The 12856-nt window shown below is 33.3% G+C and overlaps 1 protein-coding gene across 7 annotated transcripts in view; it reads right to left on the reverse strand.

The window, feature by feature from the left end:
• The window catches only part of LRBA (LPS responsive beige-like anchor protein), a 723014-nt gene that overhangs the window by 202089 nt on the left and 508069 nt on the right, over positions 1–12856 (reverse strand). For all 7 annotated transcript variants that reach the window (XM_058550176.1, XM_058550181.1, XM_058550180.1 and 4 more), the window contains one exon: positions 2995–3110. In XM_058550176.1, coding sequence (XP_058406159.1) covers positions 2995–3110 — 116 coding nt within the window. The remainder of the gene's footprint in view (positions 1–2994; positions 3111–12856) is intronic.

The raw sequence follows: 12856 nt of genomic DNA on the forward strand, positions 1-12856 counted from the left end.
CTTACAAAACATGAAAAACTAGTATAATTTTACTTCAGAGATAATTATGTCACTACATATTTCTGTCAGTTTTAATTTCTCCCAGAAAAAAATAACCAAACTTAGCAGCAAAAAGCAATTTATTTTGATCTCCTTTTTCTCCCTTACTTCCCTCTCCTTCTGATTGAAATGCTAGTAAAATCCTCAACTTGCCTCATCACCTTAAATAATCAAGTTTATTGTACCTACCAAAAAAAAAAGTATGCACCTCCTCAGTGTGAACAGACTTTTATTAAGTTAAACTCAATACATAGTTATTGAATGCCTATTGACTGTCTTTTGGGAATTGTGTCATGGTATCATGAGAACCTATATGTATCACAGATAATAGTGTAAAAGAAATCTTAAATAACATGAGAGACAACCTACCTTCTAGTGTATATAAAAACCATCCAAAACAAATTATTGCTTCTATTCTTTAAAGAGAATATCCAGGGGATATATTTAAAAGACACTGTAGGCACAATAGAAGCATTTAAGAGTAGACCATTCCTCTCCATAATTATTACTGTGCATTCAGTCTATATGTTAATTGGTTTACCACATGCAAAATATGTCCATTAAACTTGTTATGTAAATTTCCTGTCTCTCACTGCTACTTAAAAATTCTTTCAGTCACTAGTTATATAATCCCTACTAAATTCCCTACATAACTGTTCAAACTTTCTTCATTTCTTTCCCTCAACTGACTGTGAGATGAACATCTCCTTAAGTGATAAAATTTAAGACTTTTCAATGCGAGCCCTTAAGTTCCAATCCTTCATAATACTCCCCGTCCTCCCCATTTCTCTCCTTCATAATACTCCTCGTCCTTCCCATTTCTCTAACAGTGCCTTTATTTTTTGCGAGGTGTTATTACTTCACCTGCGCCTTGAACCTGTCTCCCTCACAAACTGTATCGTTATTTTTCCCCTCTCTCTCTTTCATGGCTTCTCTCCTCTACCCTCTCTTCACTATTGAACAAGAAAACTATAATCTACATCTAATGTTCTCATTTCATCTCCAACAATTCAGTCCTTATAATAAACCTTTTTTGCTTGCTTTGAAAATGAACCCCTATAAAGTAACCACTAAGTCCGAAAATGCCAAAGCCAAAGGCATGGCCTGAACTTATTAATTCTCCCTTACCTCTCTACAGCATTTGAAACAGGTGACCAAGGCCTCTCTCTCTCCCTTGCCCCTTGCCTCTCAAGACATTTGCCTTAAGACTATAAACTCAGGGATCACTCATTCTTTTCTCTCCTTTACTAACTTTCCTTCTTTCTTCTTGTCATGCACAAGAGCATTCCCCAGATGTTATCTCACTGCTTTCTGCATTATCTGGCTTGGTAATCTCAACTCGATGGTGATTTTCTTTCTAGGCAGATGAAATCCAGTGCCCTATCTCTAAGTTCCAAATATCCTCTTTCACGCATACTTCCAATAATTCTTTTTAATATCTTAACTTGGATGTCTTGCTAGCAGAGTAAAATCATCATCTTTCCCTAGATCAATTTTTCTGACTTCTTTTCCATTAATGACACTACCATTTTCCAACGATTTAGGCCAGAAGCCTGGAAGTCTTTTCTGACACTTTCTTCTCATTTACCTCTACCTTCAGTCATCTGGATGTCAAATGGTTTGTACCTTGTAAATTCTTATGTTATTTGATCCTTCATTTTAATTCCCACTGTCAGCTCTCTAATGCAGGCCCTCATTACTTTTTATATATAATTGTTTCCTAACTTTGCTCTCTGCCTATTCTCTCTCTGCTCCAATTTATCCTTCATTCTGCCTCCAAATTAACTTTTCATACAGTACTAATATCACTCATTTGCTGAAAAACTTCCAAAAGTTTCCCAAAGAATTTACTGCTAACTACTCAAATTGACAGAAAATCTTCCACAATACGTCTCCACATTACCTTTCTAGTTTTTTCTCATTATACCTTTATGAACACATACTTTATACACACACACACACACACACACACACACACACACACACACTACCATTAATCATTCTCTAGCTATACTTCATATTTTCCCATCTTCACATGTTTGTTTATGTCTTCAGTTTTACATGGAATAACTTCTAAACTCCCAACCATCTCCTCTGCTAGTTAAAGTAATATCCATCCTTACACAAACATGAAACTTTCCTGATTTTTTCCTTACTCCCACCAACTGGATGAATATTATGTCATTTCCTTCCCTCCATGCTTTTAATCCCCATAGTACTTTGTATTTCTTTTATTGAATCTATACCCCTTTGTTCTAAAATCACATAAATGCTCACATTCATACTTAAAATAACTTCTCTGAGAATAAGCAACACGCCTTACTCTTTTTGTATCTCCTTTGTGCCTCAAATATAAACCGTGTCAGTTTGTTGAACTGAATTTCAAATGTCTCACAAATGCCTTCTCTGTTTTCTTTATTCTAGTTATCACAAATAAAAAGTAACGACACATTTCTATTCTTTACTCTCTCAGTAGGTGATCTTCAATAACATTACATGATTATAGACCTTCTACGGGGCCATTTAGTCTTTAGATTTTCATATATGGGCCATAATATAAATATTCCTTTACTTAATATTTTACCCACAGTTTTCTTTTTTCTACGTTGTATTTCATTGTTTCATCATACATTTCTAATTAAGTTATTAATAGGTTCTTAAGATTGTATATGGTTTTTCATTCCTACTACTCCATGATAAGTCCATTCTTACTATATTAAATAGTTGTAAATTTTCACTTTATATTTTTGGAAAAGAGTGTGTATAACTCATTTTTAATTTCTCTCAGGTAGCCAACTGTTCATGTAAACTCTATTAAACTACTCTCGACAAGATATTCATAGAGTAATAATGAAAATAAAAATAATCCATTTATACCAGTACTCAAAATAATCTAATCATGTCACCATTAATAATTTATCTTTGGAAATAAGTGAACATATAAGCTTAAATTACCTGCTATCGTGTTGAGAAACATCAAGTACTCAAAATTTGAAATCTCTCTGTGTTGCCATCTCTGGGTCATATTAGAAGCTTTAAAAAGTTGACGTGGACTAGCTAATGAGATACGCCTGCAAGAAAAAGAATTGAATGTAGAATCACTTTAAACATCAGATTAATTATATCGCAATAATAAATCATGAATATCTCTGCTTATTTAAAATGATATCTGTATAATTCTGAAAAGTTCTATTCATGTTGTACTAATGAATACTAGAGGTGTTTCAATCTACAATTAACCATTAAACAAATGATTTGGACTACCCATAGGTCTATTATACATGTTTTGTTCATGAAGGTAAGCTGTCATTATAATGCCAGCTTATAATATCTAGGTTCAATAAATATTGATTAATAATAGCATGATTAATAATTCACTGCTTTACTGATATAAAAGCAATTACAGTTACAGAAATATATATAAAATTATATTCACATTTTTATCAATTTTAATAGTCATCTCTTAAAGACAACACATTTGTACATGATAAATTTAAATATTATGTTTGCATACCCTTTGTAACAGGGGGAAAGGATTCTAAACTCTTTAGGTGTCTATTCATGGGGTGGGACAAAGGTAGGATAAACTATTATTTTTTTATACAGCTTCAGAAGACCAAGTTTCTGTATTTTCTTGATAAAATGTAAATAAAGGATACAACTGACCAATACTATGTAGCACTGGGAAATAGGTGGCAGGATTAATTACTACATTCAGAGCCTAGAATCTCAGAGAAGTATGCTGTCAGAGTTTTCCTACCACCAAGGACAAGGTAACTATTTTTTAAAAAGCTTTATTTACAAAGGTATAATTTACACACCATAAAATTGACCCGTCGTCAGTGTACCATTCAATGATTTTTTAAAAGTAAATTTCTCGAATTATGCAATTATCACCACAATGCACTTTTATAATATTTTCATCACTGCAAAAACCTGCCTTACGCCTATTTACAGTTAATCCCCATTCCTACCCCCAGCTCGGGACAACTATCAATCTGCTTTCTTTCTCTATAAACTTGATGTTGCTGGACATTTCAGATAAATGGAATCATACATTATATAGTCTTTTGCATCAGGCTTCTTTCACTAATCATAATGTTTTTGAGGTTCATCAATGTGGTAGCATGTATTATTAGTTCATTTCTTTTGGTTGCTGAGTAGTATTCCATTGTATGAATATGAATATATGACATTTTTTAAATCCATGCACCAACGGATGGACATTTAAATTGTTTCCAGTTTTTGGCTATTATGAATAATGCTATTATGAACATTCACGTACATGTCTTTTTACAAACATATGTTTTCATTTCTTTTGGGTAGATTCCTAGGAGTGGAATTGCTGAGTTTTAGGTTGAGTTAATGTTTAACTTTTTGAGAAACTGCCAAATTGTTTTCCATTGTACATTCCAACAAGCAATGTATGACGCAATGTATGACATTCCACTTTTTCCATATTTCTGCCAATAATTGCTATTGCATGTATTTTTTATTATAGTCATTACAGTGAGTATAAAATGGTATCTTATTATAGTTTTAATGTACATTATTGATTACTGAGCATCTGTTCATGTGCTTATTAGCCATTTTTATATCTTCTTTGGTGAAATAACTATTGAAATCTCTTCTTCATTCATTAATTGGGTTGCGTCTGTCTTATTGAGTTGTAAGAGTTCTTTATACATTCTGGACACAAGTGCTTTATCAGATACATGATGTAGAAATATTTTCTCAGTTTGTGGCTTATCTTTTCATATAGTTAGTGGTGTATTTTAAAGCACAAAAGTTTTAAATTTTAATTAAATCCAATTTCTTAATTTTTTCTTTTATGGATTATGCTTTTGGTGTCACATTTGAGAACTCTCCGCCTAACCCAAGGCTATGCAGTATTTCTCCTATATTTGAGAAATTTTGTAGTTTTAGCTCTTAAATTTAGGTCTATGACACACTTTGGGTTAGTTTTTATGAATACTGTGTGATAGGTGTTGATGTTCATTTTCTTGCAAGTGACTATCCAATTGTCTCAGCAGCATCTCTTTAAAGATTATCCTTTCCTCATTGAATTCTATTGGCACCTTTGTTGAAAAGGACCATAAATGCAAAGGTTTATTTTGTATTCTCAACTTTGTTCCATTGATTTATATGCCTATCCTTTATAAACACCGCACTATCTTGATACTGTGGCTTTACAGTAGGTTTTGAAATCAGGTAGTGTAATTCCTCTAACTTTGTTCTTCTTTTTCAAAATTGTCTGGCAATCCTAGATCCAATGCATTTTAGCTTCTCAATTTCTCCAAAAATGTCTGCTAGATTTTTAAAGGACTGCACTGAATTTATAGATCTGAGGAGACCTGATATCTTAATCATACAGAATCTTCTGATCCACGAATATGGAATGTCTCCATTTACTGATGTCTGTCTCTAATTCCTATTGGCCATATTTTAGTTTTTACAGCACAAATCTTACACTTCTTTTGTCATCCAGAAATGGGACTTTTTTCTCTTTTTCCAATCTGGATGCCTTTAATTACTCCCTCTCCCTTTTTCTCTTATTGCATAGGCTGCAATCTCTCATATAATGTTGACAGGAGTGGTAAAAATGGAGGACATTCTAGCCTCTCTGATCTTAGGGAGAAAGAATTCAATCTTTCAACATTAAGTAGGATGTATGCTATGGGTTTTTTTGATAGATGATATTTATCAGTTTGTAGAAATTCTCCTCTGTTTCTAGTCAGTTGAGAGTTTTTAATCATGAATGTGTGTTAGATTTTTCAAATGCTTTTTCTGTAACTATTGAATGATCATGTGGTTTTTGTCCCTTATTCTATTAAACTGGTGAATAACATTTATTGATTTTTAGATTTAAACCAATCTGCATTCCTGTGATAAAACCTACATGGCCATTTTATAATGCCTCTTATATATTGCTGGATTTCATTTGCTAAATTTTGTAAAAGATTTTTGTGTACGTATTCATTAAAGATATTGGTCCATAGTTTTTTCTTGTTTGTTTTGTTAAGTCTTTGCTGGCATTGGTGTTAGTGTGATATTAGCCTCATAGAATGAGTTGGGAAGTGTTTCCTCTTCTTCTGTCTTTTGGATGAGTTTGTGAAGGATTGAATTTATTTCTATTTTAAATATGTGATAAGATTCACCAGTAAAGCCATCTGGGCCTTAGCTTTTCTTTGTGGAAAGATTTTTGAATTACTAATTTGAATTTCTTGTTATAGGTCTATCCAGAATTTGATTTCTTCTTGAGTCAGTTTTGATAATTCTTTCTAGGAATTTTTCCATCTCATCTAAGTTGTCTAATTTGTTGGCTAAAGTTGTTCATGATATTTCCTTCTAATCCTTTTAATTACTATACGGTCAGTAGTGATATCCCTACTTTCATTCCTGATTTTGGTAATTTATGTCACCTCTTTTATCAGAGTTAGGCTAATTTAAGTCTGTTGATTTTATTGATCTTTCAAAGAATTAACTTTTGTTTCATTGATTTTTTGTTTGTTTTTCATTGATTTCTGCTCTAATGTTCATTATTCATTTTTTTCTCCTTGCTTTGCATTTAGCTTACTCTTTTTTTCTAGTTTCTAAAGGTAGAAGCTTAGGGTACTGATCTGAGGCATTTCTATATTTCAGATATAGGTATTTAAAGCTATAAATGTTCCCCTAAGCACTACTTTAGCTGCAACCCATAAATTTTGATATGTTATAGCTCTGTTGGATACAGAAACCCAAATCACTATCTTTCTCAGTCCCACGAGAGGAGGAGTGGCCAAAAGCACCAAGGACTACATTGCAGAGTTGCAGCAGCATCTGTGGTAACAAAAAGAAAGGAGCTCCTAAGCCCAGGCATTCTCCAGATGCTGGGAGGTAGGGAGGGGAGGAACTGGCGCAAAATCTGTAGCAAGAAATCAAAGGAGAAAACAAGCCTCCCCACAACTCCAGTCATCCCCTGTAGCCTAACCTTCCCCTCTCCCCTGTACTTCACCAGGCTTCTCACTGCAGGATAAGATGACCTCCTGGTAGCTGTTATAACCCTTGATATACATGTGTTAAATTCCTTAGTTAATGCTCCTGTCGGGAAAAAAATGCCTGAATTCAAGTGATAGGGTTCGGCAAAACTTGTAGTGAAAGAAAAAACTAAAATGACATATGGGTAGAGCCTTTGGGCTGACTCAATATATTGTTATGGCTTATAACTGGTATTGATGTGTATATGCTTGTACTGTAAGTACTTATAAAATGTCAGAGAGACTACTCCAGATCAAGAAGAGTTACAGGTGGAAAAGTGATAGAAGGACTAACTCTACTGCCATTTGCTATCAGTGGTAGGTCAGGATTTAGCACAGGTGTCTCTACACACTCAAGTCCTATTGGTTGAATGACAGAAGCCTCACACCTAAACCAGAACCAGAAGAGGTAGCCCATAAACTGCAACAAAATTCAAGGGCCTGTTTGCCCGGGAGAGCTTGTTGCAACAGTATGGACAGATTCACAACATTCAATCCTCTGGCATCAAAATCTGCTCTTGCTAAACACAACAGACACTTTTCAGTCTACATCTTACTGATTTCTCATCAGATCTGAACTTCTTTAAATACTTTGACATCTTATTTCCCTGCATTTAATTTTTTGAGCCACTCCTGTTTTTGTTTTTGTTTCATTTTGTTTTTCTGAAGGGAGGTGTGCTCTGTTTCATTTACTTGACGTTTAAATGTTATGGTTCCTCAGGATACAGCCCTAGTTCCTTTTGCCTATTCTACAGTCTCTTCCCAGATGAGCTCATTCCTCTCATGGCTTCAGATTTCATCGAAACAGTAGTGATTCCCAATTACTACACCTTTCTTTTGAGCTCTAGACATATATCCTTATATCTAACTTCCTATTCAACATTTTAATCTGGACATCTTTCAGGGGTTTCAATTTCAATAGATCTAAAACTAAATTTCTCATTTTCTGTCCATACGCTTCCTCCCCACAATCCCAACCCCAACCATGGGGGAGATGAAGGGGACTATATACAACTACTCCTCCAGGGTTCCCAATCTCAGTAAATGCCACTGAACAGCTCAAGCTGAAACTTGGGGAGACGTACTGGACACCTCCCTGTCTTATCATCCCCTAAATCTAACTAATCTGCAAGTCACATAAATTGTATCTTCTCAAAATCTCTAATCAAGGATGTCTCTCATCAATGAACTATCACCATCACATATCACCTGGATTTCCAGAATAAGCTCCTAACTGTCTCCGAACCTACACCCTCTTCCTAAGATTACTAACCACAGTGGAAGCTCCACTTTGTTTCAGGGCCTTTGCACCTGCTATTCTCTCTTTCAAAGGTTAACTGATTCTATTCTTTCAAATCAAAACTTAAAAGTCACATAGGAAGACATTTCTGACCACCTTACCTAAAGCACTCCATCTTCACTCCACTAACTCCTATCACAATACCCTAATTATATCCTTCCTGTCACACATTTATTTTATTTAAATAAACAAATAATATTTGTTTAAACATGTGTGGGCAAGATGGTATCTATCTTGTACATTGCCGGTGACTGACAGTAACTGCTGAAGATCTATCAAAGAGACTGATTTAATGAATTAAGACTTTCAGCTTTCATTAACTGTGGGAAAACATTACAAAGAATTCTCAAGTATGATAACACATACTAGGTGATGAATAAAATTTTTTTTAAATAAAAGAGATAATCAGGACAGAAAAAGACTTTTTTACTAAGATAAGGAAATCTACTATGCCATTCTGAGCTGCTTCTTTCTGAACCTTGAAACTCCTCATTAAATTATAAAATTACCTAATCAAAATCCTCCAGCCCCAGGATGACTGTAGCTTCTACTAACATCCTGACTGTTGCTTGTTCATTCTATTCCAATTGCATTTGTAATAAAATGTTATCTAAAGAAAATGAAATAAACACTAATAAAAAACAGCTCAAGGGGCAGGCCCAGTGGCATAGTAGTTAAAGTTCCACACACTCTGCTTTGGCGGCCTGGGTTCATGGGTTCAGATCCTGGGCACGGACCTACACCACTGATCAGCCATGCTGTGGTGGTGACCCATATATGAAATAGGAGAAGACTAGCATGCATGTTAGCTCAAGGCTAATCTTTCTCAAGCGAAAAAAAGAGGAAGATTGGCAACAGATGTTAGCTCAGGGTGAATCTTCCTTAGCAAAAAAAAAAAAAAAAAAAAAAAAAAACACAACAAAAAAACCCTAGCTCAAATCAATACAAAATTAGGTATACTAAAAGTAAACTAAAAGTTTCTATGGCTAATAATTTCAATCAACAGAAAAATCCCAGTGTTCTCTCTCTTCCTAGTCCTTAGTTAACTAAATTATATTGATGATGAATCAATACCTACTATGAAAGAAAATAATTAATGATGGTGCTATTTAAATATAGCCAACTGACCAGCACACAGGAAAGAGATGCATACCCCTACACTTTCCCAATTCCCTATACCATGAGAGATATACTCAGGCATTTTAACATTCCTCCCAGGTAGTTATTAAGTTACTTTGAACAATATAAATACCGATTATTAAGTTCATATGTACACAAAAGTTAATATTGGAACTCTGGTTTACCAGAGGTTAAAGATAAAAGTTTTAATTAAATATATTATAGTTATAAAATCCTTAACATATGGATTTGATATTTACACCAACAAAGAAAACATTACAAGAAATATGATATAATAAAGCAAAGTTTCATCATTTTCATCAAAGTTTTAATTTTAATCTGATTTATCATACATGTTAAGCAATAACAGTACATATGAAAATGAGTATGTAATAAACATTTTTGTAATTTAGATATTTTAAGTGTAGAGAGTTTATTTTTTTAATGATCTTTATTGAGATAAAATTTAACATAATGACATTTACCAAACTTAAGTGTATAGTTTAATAAGGTTTGAATATACATATTTCTGTAACCACCATTACAATTAAGATACATTCCAAAAAGTTCCCTTGTATCCCTTTGCAGCTAATTCTTTTGTCCCAATTCCTGGACTCTGGCAACCAATGATATGCTTTCTGTCATTACACGGTTTTGTTTTCTCGATAATTTCATAAATGTATGTAGCCCATGATGCCTAACTTCTTTTACCTGGCATAATGTTTTTGAGATTCATCCATGTTGTTGCATATATCTGTAGTCAATTCCTTTTCATTTCTGAGTAGTATTTCATTGTGTGGATGCACTACCACCTGTTTATCCATTTACAGTTGATGGATGCAAGAAATGTTTCCAGTTTGGGACTATTATGAATAACACTGCTAATGATATTTGCTTACAAGTGAATGTGTGTACATATATTTTCATTATTCTTAGGTAACACCTAGGAGTGGAAACGACAAGACATAAATTAAGTGTATATTTAACTTTGTAAGAAAACTAGCAAATTGTTTTCCAAAGTGACTATACTAATTTGCATTCTTACTAGCATGGTTCAAGTGTTCCTGTTCACATTCTTTATCTTTTTTTGTTTTCGAAAATCAGGTTTATTGAAGAATAATTTACATAGTGTAAAATTCATCCTTTTTAGGTGTACAATACAATGTTTTGCAAAACAAATACAGTTGTGTAACATCACAACAATCAAGGTATGCAATATTTCCATGATATCAAAAGGTACCCTCCTTTGTAACTAATCCCTTTCCTTCATCCACAGCCCCTTGCAACAACAGAGCCCCTGCTCTGATTTCTGCCCAAATAGTTTTGTTTTTTCCAAAATGTCATATGAATAGAATCATACACTATGCAGTCTTTTGTGCTGGCTACTTTCACCTAGCATAATACTTTTTGAATTTATCCATGTTGTTCCATGTATCAGTAGTTCATTCCTTTTTATTGCTGAGTAGTATATTCTAATGTACGGATGTACCACAACTTGTCGATTCACTAGTTGACGACCATCTTGGCTATTTCCAATTTTTTGTAATTATTAATATAGCTGCTATAAACATTCATGATCAGATCACTGCATGAACATATATTTTCATTTCTCTAGGGTAAATGCCTTCAAATGAGACTGGTGGGGTGTATGATATGTGTATGGTTAATTTTATATGAAACTGTGAAACTGTTTCCAAAGTAGCCATACCACTTTACTTTTCCATGAGCAACATGTGAAGTTCCAATTACTCTGCATCCTTACTAGCTCTTGGTATTGTCAGTTTTTAAAAAGTCATTCTAATTGGTGTGCCATGGGATCACATTGGTTTTAACTAGCATTTCTCAGATGACTAATGATGTTTGGCATCTTTTCACGTTTGATATTTGTATCTATTCTTTGTTGAAGTATCGATTCAAATCCTCTACTTAACATTTTTAACCAAGTTATTTGTCTTGTTATTAAATGTTAGTTTCTTATATATCCTAGATATGAGTCCTTTATCACATGAGTTGTGCAAATATTTTAACTCAGTCTGTAGCATATCCTTTCATTTTCTTAAGAGTATCTTTCAAAAGCAAATGTTTTTAATTTTGAAGGCTAATTAATGAACCATTTTTTGAGTCTTACCCAAGAAATCTTTGCCTAATGAGAATACAAAGATTTTTCTCCTACGTTTTCTTTAGGAAGTTTTACTTTTAGCACGTATGCTTAGGTTATGTTACATTTTTTTTTCTATGCTACATTTTGAGTTAATTTGTGTGTGAGGAAAGGGGTGAGGTTTTTTTGTGTATGTGCGTATGCATCTCCAATTGTTGACCACCATGTGTCGGAAAAACTATCTTTCCCCATGGACATATCTTGACACATTTGTTGAAAATCAAATTGGCCATTTATGTATGGATCTATTTCTGGACACTATTATATTCTTTTGATCTATAAGCCTATTTTACACAAATATCAAACTATACTAGTTATTGTAACTTTACATCAAGTCTTGAAATCAGACAGTAAAAGTCCTTCAGTTTTGTTTTTCTTTTTCAAAATTGCTTTAGCTATTCTAGATATTTGCATTTCCACTTAAATATCAGAATTGGCTTGTCAATTTTTCCAAAAAAGCCTGCTAAGATTTTTGGATAGGGTTGCTTTGACCCTGTAGATCAATTTTGGAGAGAACTGATATCTTAATAATATTGAGTCTTCCAATTATATGGTATAGTACAACTTCCCATTTTTAGATTTCTTTAATTTCCCTAAACAGTGTTGCATAGTTTTCAATGAACAAATCTTATAAACACATTTTCAAATTTATCTATAGGTATTTAATTTTTTGATACTATTTAAATAGTACTTGTAGTTTCAATTTCCACTTGTTCATTGCTAGTATACAGGAATCAAATTAAATTTCATACATTGACTCTGTATGCTACAAAATAAATAAACTTATTTATTAGTTCTAATAGCATTTTTTTGGTAAATTCCCTGGGAATTTCCACATAACCAGTCATGTATATCCACTAATAAAGATAGCTTTATTTCCACCTTTCCAATTAAGATGGTCTGTAGTTTCCTATCTGGTAATGCCTTTATGTGGATTTGGAATTGAGGTGATGCTGGTCTCATAAAATGACTTTGGAAACTTATCCTTCTTTTCTATTTTCTGTAAGAGATGCCTGGAAATGGTATTATTTCTTCATTAAACATTTCACAGAATTTGCCAATAAAGCCATTTGAGCTACAAACTTTCTGTCAGAGATCTATTAGAAGATCTTTAACTACAAATTCAACTTCCTCTGTAGAGCTACTATTAACATTATGTATTTCTTCATTAGTGAGACTTGATAGTTTGTGTCTTTGAAGGAATCTGTCTATTTCATCTAAGTT

This window comes from Diceros bicornis, chromosome 11 (assembly GCF_020826845.1).
Source record: "Diceros bicornis minor isolate mBicDic1 chromosome 11, mDicBic1.mat.cur, whole genome shotgun sequence".
Lineage (NCBI taxonomy): Eukaryota > Metazoa > Chordata > Mammalia > Perissodactyla > Rhinocerotidae > Diceros > Diceros bicornis.